This window comes from Balaenoptera ricei, chromosome 10, assembly GCF_028023285.1.
Source record: "Balaenoptera ricei isolate mBalRic1 chromosome 10, mBalRic1.hap2, whole genome shotgun sequence".
Taxonomy (NCBI): Eukaryota; Metazoa; Chordata; class Mammalia; order Artiodactyla; family Balaenopteridae; genus Balaenoptera; species Balaenoptera ricei.
In genome coordinates, this window is record NC_082648.1 from 59,355,731 (window position 1) to 59,381,825 (window position 26,095).

A 26,095-nucleotide genomic window follows, 5' to 3' on the forward strand; every position below is an offset into this window, starting at 1 on the left:
TTCCATTGGCTTCTAAGCTTTCCTTTTATTTTTTTTATAAGACAAATTACTAAAGAAAAAAACCTCATCTTTACTGGCAGACCTCTTAGGATACAAATGGGGGAAAACATGCATATAAATATGGGAAGTGATATTTTGAATAAATTCCATAGGGAAATTTTATTGACCTTTGAATGAATTACTAAATACTAGACTTGTTATCTGATAAAAATTTAATTTTTAATAGAGCTTTTTACTTTTGTTTTCTGTTTACTCTGAAAAATATTTCTTACAATCTTTCATTAAATAAGAGACTGGTTCTGTAGTTGTTTTTTAAAGGAATATATTGGTTTTCTTTTCAGACATTAAGTCCAACGATATATCTTGAGTCTTAAAAAAGAAAACAGTGAATCTGGAATCTTACCAAAATTGAGTCTTTTCTGTATACATTTGTGTCTGGTTCCATATTAAGAGAGATTACATCAGAACTGAAAGCTCTCGTTGGTCTCAAAATCTGTACTTCAAAAAAATAAATAAATAAAGCAGTGATGGCTGTGCCCTCTCCAGTATGCTACAGAACATGTATGGAATTCACTTCAGTGTTCTTTCAACGTCTCACACCCAAATGGCTGTACATTACTTAGGATGTAAATTTGAGAGTCTGTTTTCTGATGGTTATTCAAAGTGTTTTTATGCTTGCAAATTCACCTTCTACCAGCTTCTATCATAGTGGCAGTAAAGTTGAGAATTTGATGTTATTAAATCACTTTTCACTTAGGATAGTTTATGTAGCTATTAAACAAAGCTGCGAGGGTATTTGGGAGGAAAACTACAGGAGCTGTAGGACAAGTAGGTCACAGAGTGCAGCACCGTCAGATGGTGGAATGCAGGACAGGGCTGTGCATCAGGAGACTTGAGTTCTATCCATAGCTCTCTTCCTGACTTGGTGTATGACCTTGGGCTACTTACTGAAGAGCTCTTGCCTCAGTTTCGTCTTGGATAAAATGGGGCCAGAATTAGCCTCTAACACATGTAGAGGGTATCAAATCTGAGAGACATCTTCTAGTCATTTATTCCAACCCGAAGTGAATCCCTGCCACGTTTTTTTTTTAAATAAATTTATTTATTTTATTTATTTATTTTTGGCTGCATTGGGTCTTCATTGCTGCTCGTGGGCTTTCTCTAGTTGCGGCGAGCGGGGGCTACTCTTTGTTGCGGTGCGCGGGCTTCTCACTGCGGTGGCTTCTCTTGTTGCAGAGCACGGGCTCTAGGCACGTGGGCTCAGTAGTTGTGGCTTGTGGGCTCTAGAACGCAGCCTCAGTAGTTGTGGTGCACGGGCTTAGTTGCTCCGTGGCATGTGAGATCTCCCCAGCAGGGCTCGAACCCGTGTCCCCTGCATTGGCAGGCGGATTCTTAACCACTGCACCACCAGGGAAGTCCCCTGCCACGTTTTTTGAAAGTATCTTCCATTCTCTACTTTAACAACTCTGGTGACAATGGATGTCATTTCTCCTGAAGCACCCTACTCCATTTCCAAACATTTTTAGTTGTCAGTAATTCATCTGAGGAAATACCTAGAATAGGCACATTCATAGAGATGGAGGTAGATTAGAGGTTATCAAGGACTGGGGGAAGAGGGAAAGGGGAGTCATTGCTTAATGGTTACAGAGCTTCCATTTGGGGTGATGGAAGAGTTTTGGAAACAGATAGTGGTGCTGGTTGCACAACATTGTCAATTTAATTAACGCCACTAAATTGTATACTTAAAATGGCAAATTTTATCGTGTGTGTGTACATATATATATATATATATATATTTTTTTTTTAAACCACAGTAAAAAAAAAAAAAACTTCATCTTGGTTAGCCCTATGGTCTCAGTAGGAAGGTAGACCATATTATCTGAATTTTACAGAAGAACAAACAGCCTTTAAGTTCACATGACCAGGGAGGAGCAGAGTAAAGATCTGAACCCAAGTCCTTGACCCTCAGACCACAGGTGTCCCCCAGTCCACTGCTGCCATTGCTGTTGGGAATAGACTTGTTCTCACTGCTTGTGATGCTCTTCTTCTTCTTCTTCTCCTTTTTTTTTTTTAAATTTACTTACTTATTTTGGCTGCACCAGGTCTTAGTTGCAGCACGTGGGATCTTTGTTACAGCATGTGGACTTCTTAGTTGCGGCACGTGGACTCTTAGTTGTGGCATGTGAACTCCTCGTTGCAGCATGCATGTGGGATCTAGTTCCGAGATCAAGGATCGAACCCGGGCCCCCTGCATTGGGAGCGTGGAGACTTAGCCACTGGACCACCAGGGAAGTCCCTATACATGCTACTCTTAAAGTCTGCCCCTCTCCCCGTTTCTAACATTTCACTGTGAGAATGATGTTCTGGATTTAAATGAAAGAATTTGAAACTTATCCCTATATAAGTACATACTGTTGCTTTTTTACTGATTGTTCCATTCTCATGATTACTTAGAATCTTGATTCTGGCACGCATAATATTTGTTATTTTTTCCATTGTAAAATGTTATCCTAATTGCAAGTCAAAATGACTTTAATCTCCTTATCTAAATTATTGATAAAAATCCTGGAAAGGACTGATTCATAGGCAGAGACTTGACTATTTCCCTGGTAATCTTCCTCTGGCCTTATCCAATAATAGCCAATGCCTTCATATCATGCTTACTCTGTTCCAGAAACAGTGCTTTATACATTGAATCTCATTAAATCTGCACAATATCCATGCAAGGCATTATTGTCATAATTCTCATTTTATACATAAGGGAATGAAGCACAGAGAGGTTAAACAACTTGCACAGATCACACAGCTGACAAGTAGCATAAGCAGGATTCAAACCTGTGCATTCTGCCTCCATAGCCCAGGCTCTCAAGCACTCTGCTTGTACTGCTGCTGACATCAGCCAGGATTCCAGGCCGTACTGGGATCGGATAACATCAGGGACTCTATGAAATCTGATCAATGAGACTGCAACTGTAACATTCTTTAATTGTACCATTGGTGGCAAAATAATCTGAAATGACAGATGAAGGGACTTGTGCATTTGTATGTGCTATGTCTTCTCCCAAGAAACTTGGACTCTATACTCCTCTTCTTCTTTCATGTTTCCTCAAAAGATATTTCCTTTTTATTTCCCCAGGCACACAGAAGTACTTCTTCTCTTGTATTGCCTCTTCATTTGTACAAATGCATTTTGAAATGTATCTCAACAGTACACAAACAACAAACATTTACAGAGCACCTGGGGCAAGTGCCTGGCATTGTGCCGGGTGATGGGAATACAGATAGGAGCAGACAGTGTTCTGCCTGCAAGCTTACCGCTGGCTCGTGAGAACCAACACACCAGCACCGCCCTGGTGCCCGCCACACTGTAGGGGCTGCAAGTGTTGTTGAATGGCTGAATGGAAGGGATCTGAGTACCAAGAAAGTCTTTTAAAATACTCAGATGTGCACCTGCAAACTGTTTTTGTGCTTTAGATTAAGAGAGGACTGGTTGTGACCATCATGGCTGTTCACTTGGTGAAACTGTAGGATTCCCCACCCTATATCTGCGATTCAGTCAGCTTCGGCTACATTGTGCTGGGATAACAACCTGAAAATCTCAGTAGCTCGTAACAGTGAGAGTTTATTTCCTGCTTACAGTACCTGTCTGTCTTGGGTCATGTGCAGCTTTGCCCTGTGCCTTTATCACTGTGGGACCCTGGCTAAAGGAGTGGCCCCTCTCCGGGACATCAATATTAGTCTCGCGTCAGAGGAAAACAGATTTCCCTAGGAATACTTGTGCTGAAAATTTTTTAGTGATTTTCAAACTCTTCCTCATGTTTAGTCCAACAATCTGATGGCTATGTATGTGTACTTTATTGAATTTTGAATATCACATGCTACCAGGGTAAAGTTAAGTTACTGGCACAGCCAAGAGAAACTTTATGATTGACTGATGGGGTCTTTTTAATTACTCAAGTTTAAAAAATTCTATTATTGTACCATAAGTCATCACTTTCATTGTTATGCACATTTCTCTATAAAACTTTTGTTCTCCAAACATATACGTATAAGCAATTTATCAGTTAGGAAAAGAGCTTGACAATTAATTTAGCTAATTTTACTGGGCTGAAGTACTTCAATATTCGTTCAGTGTACTTTTACCAAGAGAAATAACTACATTACAGACTATAACAAAACAGAACGTAAAGCTATTATTCATGTACTCTTCACTGTATAATTTAGGGGTTAGGTTGAAGGGTTCATTGCTAGCCTTGATAGAAATGCTAGCCTGTTTCTATCTTCCTACATGCAGCAGCAAAGTCTGTATACTCTGCTAATTATTTAATTTAAAAAAATAACTGCTTGGTGCGTAATACATTTTAATGAGATGGGTTTTTAACAATCGGGAAACGTCTAGAATGACAAAATTATGATAGAAGTAGCCCTGTTTCCTTCGAGCTTTCATAATAGTCAAAAAGATATGCAGTTCACTTTTCCCCCACCCAGGATACATTTTCAGATCCTCTCTTCAGAGCTGCCAAAATAATGGAGCCATGCTGATGGGAGAGGTATAGAAAGGAGAAGAAATTGTGGCGACTGGCTGATTTTTCTTCATTGAGGATCTAATCACAGGGAATTGAACTTCACCTAATCAGACATTAATAGTGATTTCCTGAGAGTAAGTTGTGGAATGAGCTAAGGATCTTTTTCAGAGGTCTGGAAAAACTAGAATGTCTCTTCACCTGCTTGGGCGCATTGGTATTGGCTTTACCAGGTGCTGGCAGCATTTCCTAGCATGCTAGGTCTGAAACAGTGCCATGGGTAGGAACAGCAGTGTTGGAAGGCTTCTCGGGGAGGGTAAAGCACCCAAGCAGGGCTGGGGCAGGTGAGTCAAAGGAACAGGAACCATCAGTGATAGTAGTTACACGCACGTGGGTTGGTTGGACAGGCTAGAGATAGATTTTTAAATAACCAAGCAGGAAGGGAAGAAAAGAAATCTTGTAATGACAAAAAAGCATAGTAAACACGATCGCTTTCTCTTGGAAATTATCTCTTGAAAATAGTTGGCACAGTCGGTGAAAACGCAAGCAAATACACATGACTGTTTATGCAACTGCATCTATGGTATTTACGATCCCAAACAAATACATGTGGCCCTTGAAAGAACGCCCATGAAGTCTAGGATCCTGCCCCCACTCCCACCTCCCCTGCCCCCCCAGATCTGCTTAACTGAAACTCTGTGTTTGCTGGATTTTCATTCCTTTCTTATTCCACTGACATTTACTGAGCTCTCGTTTCGAGCTTAGTACAGTGTCATGCTCTTCTAGGTGTGGGAACCACTGGAAAAAATCCAGGCTTTGTTGAGTTGGGCAGACCCACTGAGATCGCGCTGTTCTTTGTGGGGGGCATTTGCATTCGAACCATGGGTGGGTGGGTGAGCCCTCACTGCTCTGCCCCTCCTTCAATTTTGCTAGTTAAGGAACTCCTGTCATCTTGATTTTATATCAAAAATCATGGGGGAAATGTTTCTTCACCTCCCTTTAAATGCCACATTCCAACCGTATACAGTATGCCTAGCATTGTTCAGATGGTAAGAAGATACGTTGACATTTGGGGGGATTCCTTACCCGCCTCATTTCCTTGAGAACCAAATTCTGAAGCTCTTGCCAGCCTTACAAACGCCCAATGGAATCCCTGCTCATATGCATATTTCGGGTGCATCAGTATGTTTGTCATCTTCTCCCTGGAAACGGTTTCTCACACCCACGTTGCAAGTGTGTGATCTGTGATTATATCTCCTGCTACTTTTCCATGTCCTCTTTGCCTGGAGGGAGGGATGAGAACATGATTCAGCTTAGGGAAATGATATAAAATGTGGCTATTAAAGTGATCTTTCGAAAGAGTCCTTTCCTATGTGTGCAGTTACTATGCTGGGTGCATCCCAGGTCTTCCTTCACCTGAAACAATGGAGTAGGTTTGAATCATGGGATCTCAGAATCACGATATTAGACAACCTGGAAGACACCAGCTAAACTGCAAGCCCGTGGATACCATCTTATTTAATTTCAAAGGGGAACCTCTACCCTGTTTGTGGAAATTTTGAGAAAAAGGCACTTAATAACTTCTCTCAGTGATTATTTTTTCAGTGTTTGCAGCCTTTTCTGTAAAGAGAGCTTCTCCTTCTGCTTTGGTATTGGCTTCACAAAGTGACTCAGGGGCCCCATTATCTTATCTTAATCAGCAAGGGGAATATTGGGATGTCCTGGTTAATCAGTACTGTTGTTTTCCGTCCCTCCCAGCCCCTGGCTTGTTAGGAAGTTCCGTTTGCATCACTGAATTCTCAGACATGCTAGATCACAACAAGCATCTTTTGATGTTTAAGAATTAGTTCCTCTAAGGAATTGAAAAGCCAAAGGGCATTTTGAGCATTAGCATCATAAACCAACATTTCTAATTTCTGAGGCTGTTTCCCCAGGAGTTAGCATTGCTGAGGTGGAAGATGGGTTCTGAGAGACTTCCTTTGGGAACATAATGGCTCACCCTTAAACGTCCACATTTCTGGTTAAGATCTGATTTAATATGAGATTAAATCATTAAATATGAGAGAAATAATTGTATGGAAGCATGCACATTTGTGAATAGTAGAAGGGGTTGGATAGAAATTATAAAACTTTTTTTAAAATATAAACTAGAGGTAAAAGCATCAGAAATCAACAATATTAAAATGACACTATCAAACTATACACTTATTACCTCTGAATTTCCCTGTGTAGAAATTCTACCTCAGTTTTTATTTTTTATTTCTTTTATTTATCTTTTTTTACCTCAGTTTTTAAATTCAGAGTTTTAAAAAGATTTTTGAAGGAAAGATAAAGGGGAAAAAAGTTCAGGAAGGTCAAATTTATGATGTGGTGTAAGCTTGTGGTTAAAATTAATATGGAGAATTACTAGTGCCATATCGTTTTGTGAAAGATGGAGTAAAGAAGAATCAAGAATCTTTGGACACGTTTGATAAGGAGTAAAGTTGAAAAGGAAATAGCAAAGATGTATTACGAAAACAAAAGAATTTTTATAGAAAATAAGGAGACAGTTCCTTAGGGAGGATTAGAATGGAGGATTGTTTTAAAATTTTCGGAGTTCTGTTAATGATGTGATTAGGAACAGTGGGTATTGGGGGATGTGGTGGAACTCTAAGTAGGAGAAAGCACAATGTAGGAAAATGGGGTGGATGAAGGGAAGAGAACTGTTTTGTATTACCTTCAGGCAGGTGTGTTTGTATGTAAGTGCCTTTGTCATAAAAGAGCAAAAGTTGAAAAAAGAATGAAAAAGTAAATATTTTTTATAACTCAAGTTGGGACATTAGCAAAGAGTTTATTTTGTAGGTTTGTTTGTTTGTTTGTTTTTGTTGTTTTTTAGTTGCTTTTCTTGATGATTTAATTCTGAATGACTGACTGGGGAAAGGGATAGAAAACTTGCGTTAGTAAGGAACTGATTATAGGATAGCAGCACATGGCAGTGTGGTTGTCTAAATAATGGCTCCCAAAGATGTCCACATCCTAATCCCCATGTATTTTTGGTACCTTACCTTGTTACCTTGTATGGCAAAAGGGACTTTGCAGATGTGTTTAAGGATCTTGAGATGAAAGGCTTATCCTGGATTATCTGGGTAGGCCCTCAATGTATGGGTCTAAAGAGGGAGATAGGAGATCTGAGGAGTAGCATAAGATGTGACAATGGAAGCAAGAGATTGGAATGATGCAGAGAAGGGGCCAGGAACCAAGGAATGCAGAGAACCTCTAGAAGCTGGAAAAGGCAAGGAAACAGATTCTCCCCTAGAGCCTCCAATAAGGAACAACCCTGCTAACTAACACCTTCATTTTAGCACAGTATATCAGAGTTCAGACTTCTAACCTACAGAACAATAAGTGAATAAATTTGCATTGTTTTAAGCTGTTAAATTTGTTAGAGCAGCAATAGGAAACATACTGGTAGTAATTTGTAGATAGTATTAAGTGTAATTATCTTTTACAATGAATGTCTATGAGCCTTTCTTCAATTCTAAGCTTTAAAATTGCCACAAATTTCTAAAGATTTCGGTTCTGTGTTGTTACATTCTATGGATTGACAAATTCAATTCTCCAAGTTTGAAACGTGGATATGTACTTGGTGTGAGGCTTTAATGGAAAATCTCAGTTCAGTCTCCTTCTTGTGTGTCTCCTTTATTCCTCAAACAAAACACTTCACTTCTGGTAACCAAATGTGTGTGGGTTTTTCCCCACACCAAGCAGTTCTCCACGATACCATCTAGGTGTCCTACAATTTAACTCAATTCTGATACCTGGAGATAGGGCTCAAGCCCACAGGTTAAGGGCTTTGTCCCATAAGATTGCTCCCACCCCACTTCAGATGCCAACTACAAGTAGTAGGTCCCCAGGTTACCCACAATTTCTGTCTGACTTGGCTACAGATGGGAGGTTCTCATGACCCCCTCCTCAGGTTTGATTTGCTGGAGTGGCTCACAGAACTCAGGGAAATACTTACTTAGGTTTACCAGGCAATATCTCGTTGTGGTTTTGGTTTGCATTTCCCTGATGATTAGTGATATTGAGCATCTTTTCATGTGCCTGTTGGCCATCTGTGTGTCATCTTTGGAAAAATGTCTATTCAGGTCCTCTGCCCATTTTTTAATCAGGTTGTTTGTTCTTTTGATGTTGAGTTATATGAGTTCTTTGTATATTTTTGGATATTAACCGCTTGTCAGATGTACTGTTAACAAATATCTCCTCCCATTCTGTAGGCTGTCTTTTGTTTTGTTGTGCAAAAGCTTTTTAGTTTGGTGTAGTCCCATTTGTTTATTTTTGCTTTCATTTCCCTTGCCTGAGGAGCCATATCCAAACAAAGTATTGCTAAGGTCGATGTCAAAGAGCGTACTGCCTATGTTTTCTTCTAGGAGTTTTAAGGTTTCAGGTCTTACATTTAAGTCTTTCATACATTTTAAGTTCATTTTTGTATATGGTGTGGGAGAGTTGTCTTTTTGCCATTTTAATTACAGTGTCTCTCAGTGTGGACTTCTTTGGATTCATCTTGTTCAGGACTCTCTGTGCTTCCTGGACTTGGATATCTGTTTCCTTTTATAGGTTAAGGACGTTTTCAGCTATTATTTCTTCAAATAAATGCTCTGCCCCTTTCTCTCTCTCTTCGCCTTTTGGGACCCCTATAATGCAAATGTTAGTATGCTTGATGTTGTCTCAGAAGTCCCTTAAACTATTCTCATTTTTAAAAATGCTTTTTTCTTTTTTCTGTTCAGCTTGGGTGATTTTTACTACTCTGTCTTCCAGGTCACTGATCTGTTCCTCTGTATCATCTACTGCTGATTCCTTCTAGTGTATTTTTTCTTTCAGCTATTGTATTCTTCAGCTTTATTTGGTTCTTCATGTTTTCTAACCCTTTGTTAAAATTCTCACTGTGTTCATCCATTCTTCTCTTGAATTTATTGATCTCATGATCATTACCTTTAACTCTTTATTTGGTAGCTTGCTTTTGCCCCTTTTTAAAGTTTTTTTTTTTTTCTGAGGTTATGTCTTGTTCCTGCATTTGGAACATATTCCTCTGTCGCCTCATTTTACCTAATTCTCTGTGTTTATGTCTATGTATTAGGTAGGTTAGTTGTTTCCTGATCTTGGGAAAATGGCATTATGTAAGAGACGTCCTATGAGGTCCAATAACACACTCCCCTCTTGTCACCAGAGCTATTTACTCTATGGGTGCCCTCTATGTGGGCTGCATGCACCCTTCTGTTGTGACAGGCCAACTACTGTGGATGTACTGGTAGGTGGGCCTAGCCCCAGCACAATTGGCTGCCAGACCCTGCCTTTGTAAGATGGCTGTTGGCCTGCCCAGGAGGACCCAGGGCTTGTGCTGGCCTGCTGGTGGGCACATATTCCCCTAGCACTAATAGGCTAGAGAGAGGACTCCAGAATGGCACTTGCCAGCACCAATGTCCTCATGGTAGAACAAACCCCCCCAAAATGGCCCCTGCCAGTGTCTGTGTCCCCAGGGGGAGTCCCAGTTGCCTCCTTCCTCTCCAGGAGGCTCTCCATTACCAACAAATGGGTTTTCCCAGGCTGCATTCAAATTACTGCCTCTTTGCTGGCACTTGGGGCAAATGATATTTCATGTGCACCCTTTAAGCACGGAGTCTGTGTTTCCTGTGTTGCACCAACTCTCCTGTACTCAAGTCCTGCTGGTCTTCAATGCCAGACGTACTGGAGGCTTGTCTTCTCAGTGCAGGACCCCCAAGCTGGGGAGCTCAATGTGGTGCTCAGACCTCTCACTCTTTGGGAAGAACCTCTGCAATTGTGATTACCCTCCTGTTTGTGGGTGATCTACCTGAGGGTGTGCATTTTGACTATACATCATCTCCATCCCTCCTACCCATCTTGTGGTTCCTTCTTTTTTTTCTTTTTAATTTTATTTATTTTTTGGCTGCTTTGGGTCTTCGTTGCTGCGTGTGGGCTTTCTCTAGTTGCAGCGAGCATGAGCTACTCTTCGTTGCAGTGAGCGGGCTTCTCATTGTGGTGGCTTCTTTTGTTGCGGAGCACAGGCTCTAGGTACGCGGGCTTCAGTAGTTGTGGCGCACGGGCTCAGTAAGTTGTGGCTCGTGGGCTCTAGAGCGCAAGCTCAGTAGTTGTGGCCCACGGGCTTAGTTGCTCTGTGGCATGTGGGATCTTCCTGGACCAGGGATTGAACCCATGTCCCTTGCATTGGCAGGCGGATTCTTAACCACTGTGCCACCAGGGAAGTCCCGTGGTTCCTTCTTTATATCTTTAGTTATGGAAAAAACTTTTCTGCTAGTCTTCAAGTTGTTCTCATAGATTGTTGCTCTGTAAATAGTTGTAATTTTGGTGTGCTTTTGGGAGGAGGTGAGTTCAGGTTCTTCCTACTCCACCATCTTGACTACTGACACTACCCTGCTCTTTTTTATTAAAGAAAATAATTGAGTATCTTTTCATATGAATATTAGCTATTTGTTTTTATTTTTGCCTATGGGTCTTTGTGGAGTTTTTTGTCTATACAAAAATGTATACATTTCTATAATTGGATCATCCATATTTTTTAAATAGTTTCTACATTTCATGTCTTAGAAATTAGGGTTGCTAAATTTAGCAAACTAAAATACAAGAAACCCAGTTAAACTTTAATTTCTGATAAACAATGAATAATTTCTTAGTATAAGTAAGTCCAGTAGAATATTTGGGACATACTTATATCAAAAAACCCCATTACAAAGACCTTCTTTTTTCCTCATTCCAAGGTTATTTTTAAACATTCAGGTGTTCTTCTAGAAAATTCACAGTTTGTTTTTTACAATTAAGTTTCTGGTCCATCTGGGTTTTTTCCTCTTTTTTTTGGTGGAAAGAATAAGATGAGGAACGAATGCTTTTTCCCCAAATGATCAGTATTGTCCCAACACAATTTATTGAACAACCCATCTTTCCCACTGATTTAAAATGGTATCAGATTTTCACTTTAAAAACTAAGTAGGGTACACAAGGTGAGAACTATTATGGAATAATCTGTCTCAAATAGAATGTAGATGTCTTCTTTTCTCTAGTTTATTTCTGTTTAAACCTTAAATTTAAGCATTTTGCCCAGAAAACACTTACAACCCTATGTGAAATAAATAACTTACCTGGTAACTCAGAGACCCACAAACCAAATTACCCCAAAGAACAGCTTTTCTTGAGAAAAACTCAGAGGAATTGCTGGGTCAAAACAGTCATCCACTTTACAAAATCCTCCTCTTCTTTGATGCCGCCAGGGAGCTGAAAGTCGTGCTCTCCAGCAGTCACAGTCACGGATACAGGTGACTCTTCCTGAGCAGCTCACAGAGGTGGGTGGAAGAGGAAAGGATTTCATGCAAACTTAATGCAGTCTTAGGTCTGCCTTAGAGACTATCTAGATAGTTTTAAATTTTTTTCCATTTTTTTAATGGAACAAAAACAGGATTTGTAATTATGCCAAGCTGAATCTAGGGTAAAATCGATTCATTGATTTGCCTTTTTTAAAGACAAAAAGTCATAAGCATCCTCCTGGTTTTCAGGTCTTGGCAATAATCCCTCTTTTTTTCCTGACAACTCAGGAGAGATTTTCTCAGGCAGGGATTATCCATAACGGGCCCATTACCTCAGGGCTCTTAGACTCAGGCTGGGGAAACAGACAGATGTATGGAAAATAATTACTACACAGTGTGGATAAGAACTTAAAAGAAGTTTTTTACTCTGGGAGCACAAAGCTGCCATGGTTTTCCCAGGCCTCTGCTTCAGAAGAGCTGGGTTGAGACAGTTGCTTGTCTGGGCTGCATCTGTAGAGACAACCATCCTAATCAGTAGGAAAATGTTTGCTAAATAAGCCCAACCACTATAATAATTTAATGTTGTTAAATGATGGCTTGGGATAAATTTAGGGGATATTTGTGTTCCTAGTCAAGGGACTAGTGTTATTGATTTTTTTCCCCTTGCTTGTCTCTATCCGAGGTGCATATGTTAGAATTGAAAGTACAGTTGACCCTTAAACAACACATGTTTGAACTGCACAGGTCCACTTACACATGGGCTTTTTTTTGATAAATACCATGGTACCATAGTATTGAGGTTGGTTGAATCCATGGATGCAGAACTTGGGATACGAATGGCTAACTGTAAAGTTATATGCAGATTTTTGACTGTGTGGAGATTGGTCCGGTCCCCCTAACCCCCAAGTTGTTCGGGGGCAACTGTAATCGTTAGCTTGTTAAACCTATTCTCTTTCTTAACACTGTTACCTTTAAGCCCCCCACAAAGGACTGGAATGATGGCTACAAGGGGCAAAGGAGGCTGAGGGGAATGAGGATATCTATACCAAAGGGAATTTTAATTTGATCAAAAGAATTTCCTATGACTTCAGCCTGGCAGTCTTAGACTGAAGAAGACGTTTGTAGGAGATATGTTACTGCCAGCATTTTAAAATCATTTTCTGAGTTGTGAGCCCCAAATTTGTAATGACAGTCATTAACATTACCACTCCTTATGGAATATCGAACACTCACTATTAGGAAGCCATCTGCCCACACACCTTGCATGCATTATCTCATTTACTCCTCAGGGGAACCCTATAACGTAGGTATTATTATCCCCATTTTACAGATGAAAGATTAGGACTCCGGGATTAAGTATTTTTCTTTAGATCATGTAGTTAGCAAGTTGTAAAGCCCATACTTAAACCCAGGTTCGTCTAACTCAAGTTCATGTTCTGAAATACTGTCCTACACTTCCAAGACTTAGAACTTTCCATCAGGGTGGACTTAAAGTATAATCTTTCCTATTTATAATTAATTTAACCCTTTATTGCTCCAAATATCATACCTGCCAGTTTTGCTCAATGCAAATTTCTCTTTCTGGAAACTGCAAGTTTGGGGCTCGATTTAATTTCCTCCATGAAGAACAGGCAAGCTTGAGGAACAACGCTTATACAATTAAACATTACTACTCTGAGTTCACCTAATTGGAGAAAATAGTTAAGAAAATGTAAGGATGTTTATAACATTTATAGACCTATAATCAGCCTTTCATCCACAGATAGGTGCCATCTATGGAGCAAAGCCATGATGTTGATAGAATACCTCCCAAGCTTTTAAAAGCCCTTATCACAATATCACTGTTGAACTCACGTGGACAAAAATGGGCTCACCATAGAGCAAATCACCATAAAGAATACTGCAAAGGGTATCTGTGATCTGGTCCCTGTTTCCTACTGTAATTTATAGAATTAACTTGATAACTAGGTTAGCTGTTAGGTGCTTTCCTGTGATCCTATAAGAAGATAAACATACTTTTCTCCTCTCTTGGCAAGCTCTTATGATTGCTTCAAACAGCAACTAAACAAACACATTAGTTAATTACTCTCAGTAAGGACAGCTCAATTATGCCAAAACCAAATTCAATGTTTTTATCAGCTAATCTTCAGCATCTGTGGGTAGAAAAAAAAATCTTTTAAAAATCATGTCAGTAGATCAAGTCAGTTTCTTCATGGGGTGCATTTTAATTCAGTCTCCTTCTAGAAAGTGCATAGCATAGAGTCTTGCTGAAAACTTTCAAGAGCTGTCTGAAGCCCGACTCCAGGCAAAGTTATCTGCGTGAGGTATCATTTTGTCACTTCCACGTCAGAATCGAACCTGACAGAAGACTCTCCTTTCAACCAATAGCAGGGACTGCGCCTCAGTAATTTCAGTCTTGAACGATTTGCTCTTCAGTTATTGTGAAAAACTGGGCTGATACATTTGATATTTAAAAAGCATTGTTGGTAAGGTTGCGGACATGAGTGACAGAGAGGGATTACAAGGGAGTACAAAGAAACTTTTGCGGTGATGGACATGTTTACCGTCTTCATTATGATGATGGTTTCACAAGTGTATACATGTGTCAAACTCATCAAATTGTATACTTTAAGTGCATGCAGTTTGTTGTATGTCAATTACAGCTCAGTAAAGCTGGGAAAAAAATAAAATGCATTGTTTAGGTCAGGTATTCCCAGATGTGAGTAATCGTCAGCCTTGCCTGAAAACTTACTTAAAACCTCAGTAGAACTGAGACTTTGGAATCAGTATTTGAAAACCCCTCACATGGTTTCATTAACCAGCTTTGTAAAACTGCTATTAACGGCCTTTAAATGTGTTATACAGATTGCTTTATGTAAAAGCGCATACAACCTAATTTATGGAGTTTAGCCCTAGCAGAAAGTTCGATCTGGTGAATTGGCATGCTTCCTTTTTTTATATGACAGCTGTGTAACTCATCTCTGTTCTTTTTTTCCTTGGGCACTGGGAAGCTCAGAGGTAAATTGCACTTATGCTTAAGGTAGGAGCTTTTCTTAGCCTGGGATTTCTATATTATCCCCATCCTAATTACATTGTACTTATTCTTTACCGTCAGTTTAAGGATTTTATTGTACTTAAGTTTTTTTTTTTTTAAATATTTATTTATTTATTTATTTTATTTATGGCTGTCTTGGGTCTTCATTTCTGTGCGAGGGCTTTCTCTAGTTGCGGCAAGCGGGGGCCACTCTTCATCGCGGTGCGCGGGCCTCTCACTATCGCGGCCTCTCTTGCTGTGGAGCACAGGCTCCAGACGCGCAGGCTCAGTAGTTGTGGCTCACGGGCCTAGCCGCTCCGCGGCATGTGGGATCCTCCCAGACCAGGGCTCGAACCCGTGTCCCCCGCACCGGCAGGCAGACTCTCAACCACTGCACCACCAGGGAACCCCCCTGTACTTAAGTTTTTTGTTTTTATTTTTATCTATTTCAGATTCTTTTTAAAAGTAGGTCATGCTACAAATAATAAACAAGATTTAGAGCAGGAATAGATAGCACCTATTCAGAAGGTTCAGAGGATGAAATCATTACCTTTTTTATGTCATTTGGCTATGCTGCTATACCAGAGGCCTGGCATATTGGACTGATATTATGCCTGCAGAATTATTTTATGATTGTGATCATAACGAGGCATTTATAGACTTTAAAATGAGATTTCATCAAAACACATAAGTGCAATTTCCGGTAATGATACAGCATATTCTTCCTCATAGAAATATGGGTAAAGCTTGACAATTAAAAAAGTTTCCAGTGTTTATTGTATACCTGATGTGTAAATGTACATAATTGACACACGCCTGTTCTAAAAGGGTTTAATGAGTGCTCTAAAGATTGACAGAATTTTTCAAGATGAAATAAATTAGAAATGTGTGAAGAAAATAAGACAAAGCATGAGAGGTCTGGTTGGCACAAAAAAGTCATTATAGTCTTGCTAGAGATGGGCCAAAATTTTAACTTTCTAGCATAAAAAGGAAATTTCTCTGCTCAGATAAGAAGTACCTGTGATAATAAATCTAGAAAGATTTCTGTTTCCTATAGGATCTTTGAAGGAGATCATCTTGTCTTTTGATGGGTACAATTACCATCATGCGATACTGGTAAATTATAATGCAGTTCAGATTTTTACACGAACTGGTTAAGATGAGTTTAAGAAATTTTCCAGTCCATTAAAAAAACAGGTCTCCATTTCCTCTCCCTGTTAGCCATCAGAACAAGCATTGTGAGGTAGAAGAAATCTCCTTTGGTGAGACAAAGTCAAAGGGAATCTATTTTTTATATTGAGGACGATACACAACAAATCTTTATCTTCTCGTCTGGTATAGCTAGGTCTGCTGCTAGCCTACGGAGTGCCTTTTTACCAACTAGGACAAAGGCCCCCCCTGGGCAAATCTAGCGTTCAGGTCTGTATTTCCACCCCCTATCCCTGCTCCCATTGCCAGCCCCCTGCTCCCCTCCTGTCTTATCCCAGGGTACTTTCATGCAGTGCACGTTTTTTTTAACTACTTGAATTTTTCACAGTGCTTACTAAACTTTATTATGTTTTAGAGTCACCCAAGAGCTTCTCAAAAATGCAGATTTCTGGATACCACAACCTCCAATTCTGATATAGTGAACCAGGGGTTGAAACCCAGGAGGTTGCATTACAGCAAATAGCAGAGGTGATTCAAATTTGAGAAAAGCTGGCTGAGGAGTAAATAGTACAGGTTTAAAAATCATACTCATAGGGTTTCAGATCATTATTTTAAGTTGTGTAATCTTGGGAAAACTAATCTCTCTTTGCCTAAGTTTCTTTGATTATAAAATGACAAACATTCTTCCAGCACAGGGTTATTTTAAGGATCAAGAGAGATTAAATGTTCTACCAGAGTACTTGGAGGGTAGTAAGCACTTAAAAACTCTGGCTACTGTTATCACAATATGCTTTCTTTTTTTTTTAATAAATATATTTATTTTATTTATTTATTTTTGGCTACATTGGGTCTTCGTTGCTGTGTGCAGGGTTTCTCTAGTTGCAGCGAGCATGGGCTACTCTTCGTTGCAGTGCACAGGCTTCTCATTGCAGTGGCTTCTCTTGCTGTGGAGCAGGGGCTCTAGGTGTGCAGGCTTCAGTAGTTGTGGCACGCGGGCTCAGTAGTTGTGGCTCACAGGCTCTAGAGTGCAGGCTCAGTAGTTGTGGTGCATGGGCTTAGTTGCTCTGCAGCATGTGGGATCTTCCCGGACCAGGGCTTGAACCCGTGTCCCCAGCACTGGCAGGCAGATTCTTAACCACTGCGCCACCGGGGAAGTCCACAATATACTTTCAAAGCTCAACTCAGGGTAAGTCCAACCCTTAGGAAAGTATTTTTAAGGGAACCCACAGACAGCACTTACTCTTGTTTAATGATATTTGTACGCATCCCTCCTCAGGGCTTAAAAGTGTTTCTACACAACCCCAAACAAATCTCTTGCTTACTTCTTTGAAGTCCTCAGATACAAAGTAATCATCCTTTTTTGTTTGTTTGTTTGTTGCTTATTGCCTACATCCTCATCACCATCCTGATTTTAATACATAATATTCAGATCTCATCAGGCCATTTATCTAGTTTGCCAAATGCTGAAAACAGTGATTCTTTTTTTAAAAGTTTCTCTTTAGTCCCACCATTACGGAATTATGGAAAACTGCATTCTAAGTCTAAACCCCTTTGGGAATAATTTTTGCTAACCCATGTGAAATCTGCCTGCTAAAATTGCAGGAAGCTGAGGCGGAGGTGGGGCGTTCCCTTCAATTATGGCACTAAAGTCCCAGTTTGAAAGAGCCAGATTTTAATTATTTCACAAGGACAATTTAGAGATTATCTCAGTAAATCCTATGACTGAATGATGGACTTAAGCATTACTCTGCAGAGATATAAGTTTTTTCCTATAGGGGAGGAAAAACTGTTTTTCCTTCTACCTCTCTTAGGTTCATTGCCCTGGGCCCTGTAAAGTAGATTGACAAAAGACTGATTAACAAGAGAAAAACAGAGCAGTTTATTAACATGTGCACCCTGCATACACATGAGAGCACTCAGTGGTGAGCAACTCAAAGAGGTGGTTAGAACTTGGGCTTATGCCATCTTTTTTTTTAAAAAAAAAAGCAATAAATTGTTAGAGAAGTGACAAGATGAAGGAAAAGGACCTTGAGTTTCTAGGGCAGCATATCGTAGGAAGGTAAATATATGCGGAACTAATGGAAGGTAAGTGCTGAGTTAATAAAGTTTGTTTTTCCTCTGGTGCCATCTCTGGGCTATTAGGGTATAGAGTTGTCTCCAGTGATTAACTTCCGTCCTTCCAGGAAGAGAAAGGAGGAGGACTATCTTTACAAATTTATGTCCTGCTTTTAGGCAAATAGGGGAAGTGTGAAGAGCTCTCTTTGAAGCTGCTGCTTCTCAGTTGCCTTCAGTTCAAAATAATCCTTATGCCAAAGCGGCATATTCTGTACCCTTCATTCCCATCGAAGGAGACTGTGGGACATCTTAGAACCATATGAAATGGAAACAGACACTAGTTATTTTTAAAGAAGCCATGTACATGTTTATATAATATTTCTACCTCAAAGAAGGCTTTTGAAGCGATTACAAATTCAACATGGCTAACTCAAGTGAATGATGTCGTTTTGTCATTTGAAATATTAAAATCAAATTTTGCCCCAAGGGCTTTTTTGGGTGTGGAATGCCAAGCAGTTTCTAAATAAAACAAATATCTGGGTCCACCATTTTCCAGTTATTATTTTCTCTCCTCCTTTTACTCACATTCTTTTTTAGTAAATGTTCTTCAAACTGTGTTTCAGAAAATATGTATAATGGTTCCAATCCCCCTCATCTGTGGCTATTTTCCTGGCTCAGTTGTACAGTACAGTAGTGCCCCCTTCTCTGCAGATGGGGGATATGTTCCAAGACCCCCAGTGGATGGATGCTTCAAACCATGACTAGTACCGAACCCTACATATACTAGGTTTTTTCCTATACATACATACCTGTGACAAACTTTAATTTATAAATTAGGCACAGGAAGAGAATATGTGAATTGCCAGGATCACTGCTCTTGTGCTTTGGGGTCAATATTAAGTAAAATAAGGGTGACTTGAACACAAGCACTGAAGTATCATGACATAATAAGTATCTGATAACCATGACAGCTACTACGTGACTAACAGACAGGATACGCTGGACAAAGGGGTGATTCACATCCTGGGTGGGACGGAGCAGACGACAACCGATTCCATCATGATGCTCAAAATGGCACACACTTTAAAACTGATGAATTTTTTACTTCTGGAATTTTCCGTTTTAATATTTTCAGACCTCAGTTGACTCGAGGTAACTGAAACCACGGAAAGCAAAACCACAGATAAGGGGAGGGACTACTGTATTGTGGTAGAGGATTCAGCCTCAACAATAGTGACTAGAGAAGAAAGGTACAAGATGCTCACTGAAGCATTTTACTAGAAAATTAGCTGTAAAACACGTTAGTATAGAAATCACATGCAAATTCATTAAAATAGTGTTAAAAATTCAAGTCCCCCTCTGCCAACCCCCCCTTTTTAAAAACCATTTTAACCGCATATAAGTATATAGTCCGTGGTATTAAGTACATTCACATTATTGTACACTCTCACCCTTTGATGAAGAATCTAGTTCATCTTTGTACAAATCAATTCTGCAGGCGTAGAACAATCCAAGAAGGAAGGGGAGGGGAGGAGAGGGGAAAGAAAAGTAAGAAGGAAGGTAGGTAGGAATAAAGGTAAGGAAGGGAGGGAGGAAAGTCACGCCAAGAAGCTTTCACCTTCCCTCGCACATGTAGGTAGAGGGTCTGACAGCAGTGAGCTCTCGTAGCTGGAGAAAGAACCATGGCAGTGCTGCAGGTGGGATTTCAAAGACTGGAAAATATGACTAGAACTGTATTGTGCCCTGACTATTTTTGGACCCAGGCCTCTGCTTTTTCACATTCAAGGCTTGAAGTTTGTTGAAATTTTGCATGACTAACAAGGCTGCAGTTGGGATGGTTTCCCCTTCACCAGTAGCAAGCCATTACTTAGCACCATCTATGTGCAGAATAAACAGGCAATGACAAAGTCAAGGGTCTTACAGAAGCAAAGGATACACACATTAATATATATCACAAATTAATGGTAGCACAAGTTTTGAAGACAATGTGTTGCTATAGGAATTCATAAAAAGGAGTAACTTCTGCAAGCTAGGATGATTTTTGCTTAATTGTTACAATGACTCTGCATTCACTTAGTTCAAATTTTAATTGAAATCAAATGTCAATAAAAATCTCACTTTATGTGCAGGATTTGAAATGATATTATGCACAAAAAAGGGCAAGGATTACGTAATTTCAAAGCCAGTCTGCAAAACCGTTTTTATTAATGCTACGTGATGGCTGCATTACAGGTAGAAGAGACATATCCAACATTCTTTGTCAGTCTTCTGGGAAAATAGGTCTTGAATTATGAGAGCTGTGGTTAGTGAGAGCGCCTCAGGAATACATTCCTCTGTTAAATGCACTGCTCTTGTACTCTAAAGCCTCTGATGTTCTTGAGGGCAATTGGACTGATTATTCCACATTATTTTATTTTCTGGTGGAAGCATTGCTACTCTAGCATAATGGAACAGACTTTCCTGTGGCTGAAATGGAAATATCTTGCAAAATGTAAACCTCTTGTATGAAAGCTAAATTCCCAGGATCTCTCTCTAGTGGCCAAAGATGACAGATCATGGCTTCTGGAATGTGTCTCATCTTCACTTCCCGTGAATGAGACCAATGTTGGAATTGCAAATAGAAGCCCCACATTGATAAGATTGAGATATATTGCTAAGACTTTGCAAAATTTATCAAGAAAGTGGTCAGTGGTTTAAAATGATGGCTAACCCTACCCAGAAGCATGGAAAAATGCATTAAATCCAACCATTCACTAGTCTGTTCATTATTAAAAACCTTCACACGGTGAAGCTGAGTCGACCTGAAGACTACACCATAGGTCTTTCCGTCTAAATTCAAATAGTGACTTTAACTGCCTATTTTTGTAAATTAAGGTCATTTGGCAGGTACATGAAAAAATGCTCAACATCACTAATCATCAGGGAAGTGCAAATCAAAACCGCAATGAGATATAACCTCATACCTGTCAGAATGGCTATTATCAAAAAGACAAAATAGTAAGTGTTGGTGAAGATGTGGAGAGAAGGGAACCTTTGTGTACTGTTGGGGGGAATGTAAATTGGTGCAGCCACTATGGAAACAGTATGAAGCTTCCTCAAAAAATTAAAATTAGAACTACCATATGATCCAACAATTTCACTTCTGGGTATTTATCTGAAGAAAATGAAGACACTAATTTGAAAAGATATATGCACCCGCATGTTTATTGCAGCATTACTTACAATAGCCAAGACATGACAACAACCTGTGTCCAACAATGGATGAATGGCTAAAGAAAATGTGATTATACATATAAATTATATATTATATGTATAATGGAATATTATTCAACCATAAAAAAAGAACAAAATCTTGCCATTTGTGACAACATGGATGGACCTTGAGGATATTATGCTAAGTGAAATAAGTCAGATAGAGAAAGACAAATGTCATATGATTTCACTTATATGTGTCATATGATTTTACTTACATGTGGAATCACATATAAACATATAAATACATATAAACAACAACAACAAACAACTGGGCTTATAGATACAGAGATTAGATTGGTGGTTGCCAGAAGTGGAGGGTTGGGAAAGTGGGCAAAATGGGTGAAAGGGGTAAAAAACAAAACAAAACATCATTTGGATTTGGGTTTGTTTGACAGTGCCAACCCGTAAGCAATTTTTAGACTGATTCAGCGACATTAAAAGATGCGTGAGAAAGTGGAATATGTTAAGCAACTTAGAATGGAGGAAAATAATAGTGTAAGAGATTGCTATACTTTTGACATTTTACATGTAAATCACATTATAAATAATATGCATCAATTACTTGATTCAAGACCTCAGAACTTTTCATAATGGATTTGAAGCACAAAGTACAGTATTTATAGTCAGCGTGAAGTCTTTGCTTTCAATGATGGTTATGCCCTTTGGGCTAGAAAGCAAGTTGAGCTCCACGCTGTGAAGAGTTATGTCACGCCAAGGCAGTTGACCACTCTTTCTTTCCTATTCTCCACTGTCTTGCAGACCAGATGATGTGCTCCTGCATCGCACGCATGATGAGATTGTCCTCCTGCATTGCTTCCTCTGGCCCCTGGTGACATTTGTGGTGGGCGTTCTCATTGTGGTCCTGACCATCTGTGCCAAGAGCCTGGCAGTCAAGGCAGAAGCCATGAAGAAGCGCAAGTTCTCTTAAAGGGGAGTCGGCTTATGGGAAGCAAAGCACAGAAGCTGCACTCATCTGCACACATCTACCTGCAGAGCCTGCTTCCTGGCGCAGGAGATGGAAGGGGCTGTGAGAGGTCTCTGAGAGGCTCCCCCTCAATGATAGCAGAAATGGGCACAACCAGAAGACTTGGGACCTCATAGATTGTTTTCCATGTGTCGTAGCGATGGCTAAAGGGTCAAGCTGTACGGAGAATCTGTTTCAGAAAATCCAATAGAAGTTAATTTTCTTTGGGAAGTAACAGTATATAATTGTACAGTGTAGAATACAAACCATTATGATTTATGCTACTTAAAATTATTAAAAGAGAGTGGTCTGTGTTCTTTTCTATTTCCTTTTTTATGCTTAGAACACCAGGGTTTTAAAAAAGGGTCTTACGGGTTTCATTTGATTTTGCTAGATTAAACTTTTACTTGGAGACAGGAATTCCTGCACAAGTCTTGACCTCACAATGTAATCCCCAGTTTCCACTAGTAAAGAGTACCTTTTGACTCCTGCTTGAAAAAGGAAAACTGCACTGTTAACTCAGACTCCAGTCACTCCTGTGACTCTTCAGCAAGGAACCCTCAAAGACTGGGAAAACATTCTCCACACTCGCCTTTGCCTCTGCATTGTTTTTCACCAGATTATTTCTTAAGAGAGGGAGATGATTCTGAACAAGGCCTGTCCTAGCTCCAAGAGCACTGTGCCTCTTTATTCATCTGTTCAGGTTATTTTTGATGGATTTAATCTCTGTGCAGTAGAATGTACATGATGTGAAGGACACTTTTCAGCTTAGTTAAATGCTATTTTCATTTCTTTTTTCTTTTAGGTCAGAAAAAAAAATAGTCAAAATCAGGTAAACATTTTATTATGTTTTCTTTGTCCTTGCTTTGATGTTTTCAGTATTAAAACGAAAATATTGCTGCAGTTGTTTTGCTTGCTTGGACACACCTGGAGATGCAAGCCAGCTCACATCACTTTGCTGATGAGCTCTCTGTGCCTTTATCAAAAGTTCATTGAGGAGACCATACTTATTTGCATCTGTTCATAAACTCAGATTCCAAATATCAATCACAGGTCTCAGTGAATATCAAACCTACCCTATTTATTTACCATGTGGAATCAAACCTTTGTTTAGATGAGATGTACATTTTTGGTCAAGGAAAAAGTGACAACATAATCTCTTTTTGCTTTCTTCTAGTATTCTTCAGACATGCTTCTATTAGAATAAAGGCAAATTGGAATTTAAGGACAAGCTTCCCTCAGTTATTTGTGCAGCATTCTAAGAAAGATACGTATTAGTGGAATGATGATTTCCTGACTTTAGTCCACATACCAATGTTTTCTTAATTTTAGAACGCAAGTAATTGAGTGAGCCGTTGTCTTCTGTGGAAGACTAGGGTGTTGGATGATATTTTTCTTCCAATTCAAGTGTTACAGATTTCACTGTGAAAAAGGCCTTGAACACACTATTTATGACATCCTTTGAGGCAGCTACAGTGCCTTGACTTCAATCCCAGTTTTCTGTTGCAGCATCCCTGTTGTCTTAGCAACACAGTGAACCATTCTGAAGCACAGAGTAACACGAAACTGGGAATCAGAGAAAGTCATCTTTGCATCACATTGTGAGAGATAAAGTCTACTTTATCCATTTTTATCTTAACCCAATAATCTGTGATTAAGTGATTACAGGGAGTAGATAAAAATAGTACATCAACATTTGTGTTGGTAAAAAGGGAAGGTGATATATATTGATGAGCTTTTATTTACCAGTTTTTTACTCATCCATTTATATTAACTAAATGCTTCCATTTAGGCTCAAAGAGTATACCTGATTATATTCTGTAGGCTGACTTTTTGGAAAAAAGGAGAAGCATGCTGAATGACTGAGGTCACATATAGTTTTAAGGTCTTCCTTGCTTGTAGCCAGTTAAATTTGAGGTTCTTTATTATACTTATCATTAAAGATAGAATTTGAAGGAACGAGGAGACATTTTTAAGATCATAGAAGGTAAAGAAGTTTAACTTCTTAATATTTTCATTTTCTTTTTTGTATAAGCAAGGAAATGGTATAAGCTGCTGGAACAGAAACCCCAAAATATGATGACTCATGTAAGATAGGAGTTGATTTCTTTCTCATATAGCAATCTAGAGGTAGTTGAGAAGTCCAGGACAGGGAGGGCAGCCTCTGTTTCAATAAGGTAATCAAGGGATCCAGAATTTGTCTACCTTGTTGTCCTCTCATTACCAAATGTGTTATTCTTCCCATAGTCAAAGCTGGCTCAAAGAAGCACACCCAATTTGTAGCCTGTGAAAAGAGAGGAATTTGGGAGCTAGCTATTTCCTTTCAAGGAAGTTCCACCCATCACTGTGCTCATAATCCATTCATGAATACTGACTACATAACTATACCTAGCTTCAAGGACTGCTGGAACATGCTATCTCCAGCTAGATGGACATATGTCCTACTAAAACTGGGGAAAAAGAAAAAGGAGAGAGTGAATACTACAGTAAAAGACAGGAATGATGGGCAGCTGTCCATGGCCGGAGCCATGATGAAAATCTGAGCAGAGATGACAAAGATCTCTTGCCCTGGCAGGATCTACAGTCCTTGGTTAGACTTTGCTCTCTGGGAGGAACTCCCTTGTCCACTGCTTTCTGTGGCCTCTAATTGACTTCCAGGAAACTCTTGCTTTTCAGATTACGTAGCCACGTATGAAACTTTTGGGAGGCATCACAGCTTTTGCAGGCCCCTGCCTGCTGGTGGAGATTTGTACACCTAGATTTCTTTAGAGACTGAACAAATGTAGATTTTTATAGTTTATAGGATTGTTGTTTAATTGACTGTTGTACGGAGTCTGACTCCATTTTCGATGTTTGACTGATAACAGCTTTTCCTTTCTGCTCCCCATTCCCTTTCCCCTTCTGTTCCACATCTGGGCAAGCTGATTAGAGAGCCTGGGTACCCCCTGCTTTGGACTGGGTGGGAAGTTCAAACCACACAAGCCCTGGCCTGCTCGCAGGAAACCTCTCCCTGCCCCACACCCTAAGAATAATAAAAGCCAAGCCAGTCAAGTCATTTTTGGATCTACTCGGGAACTGCCCCACTCTCCCAGAAAGTGTCATTCATTATGTGAATAATAAACCTTTTCATACCCTCTTGATGTGTGTGTGGTTATTAGTCTCAACATCCAAACCAAATTTTGGGTAACGGGGTCCATCTGGCCTCGGAGGGGTGCTTACAACATTGGTGATAAAATTTCATCAAAACATGGTTCTTGGTCTTTTTGCTTTCAGTTTTGTTAGTTCAGATGAAAGTATCCACAGCCTGAGGGCTACTCTCATTATATCAGTAGTTCTTAAGGTAGCAGCATCTTATTTACTGTGTCTGTGCTTGGCCCGTATCTCCAGCCCTCAATTGAGTGGCAGCCACTTTGAAGCCTTCTAGAAAAGTGGGTTTAAGTAAGAATGCAGTGCCCTTTAGCTGGTCTTTTCTGCTCAACTGACTTCCGTTGTCCAGCCAGTAATACTTAATGGAGACTTTTGAGAAAGACTGCATAATAATCTGCTGTTTGGAGTATGGAAGCCGTAGGCCTACAGGATATAGGCCCAGCTCTTGTAACAAAGCTGAGTTACCTAGTTGTAACTAGTTTTTCTTGTTTCACTGTTTTTCACGGTTCCTCACTATAAAAAACATCATAGCTCTGCTTTTTTCTAACTACTTTCCCCATAGCTACATGTCTGCCTTTCAAGTTGCTAGTGCCAGTTTTACCTAATGGTTAGTCAAAGCATAAAAAGGGTCTCTAGTTTTCCATCTTGCAGTATC

At 39.7% G+C, this 26,095-nt stretch overlaps 1 protein-coding gene across 1 annotated transcript in view; it reads left to right on the forward strand.

Moving 5' to 3' along the window:
* Window positions 1-25,433, forward strand: part of KCNMB4 (potassium calcium-activated channel subfamily M regulatory beta subunit 4) — a 68,787-nt gene extending 43,354 nt beyond the window's left edge. Inside the window, exon 3 of the mRNA XM_059934693.1 lies at window positions 22,089-25,433. Coding sequence (XP_059790676.1) covers window positions 22,089-22,257 — 169 coding nt within the window. The 3' untranslated portion in view covers window positions 22,258-25,433. The remainder of the gene's footprint in view (window positions 1-22,088) is intronic.
* The last annotated feature ends 662 nt before the right edge of the window (window positions 25,434-26,095 follow it).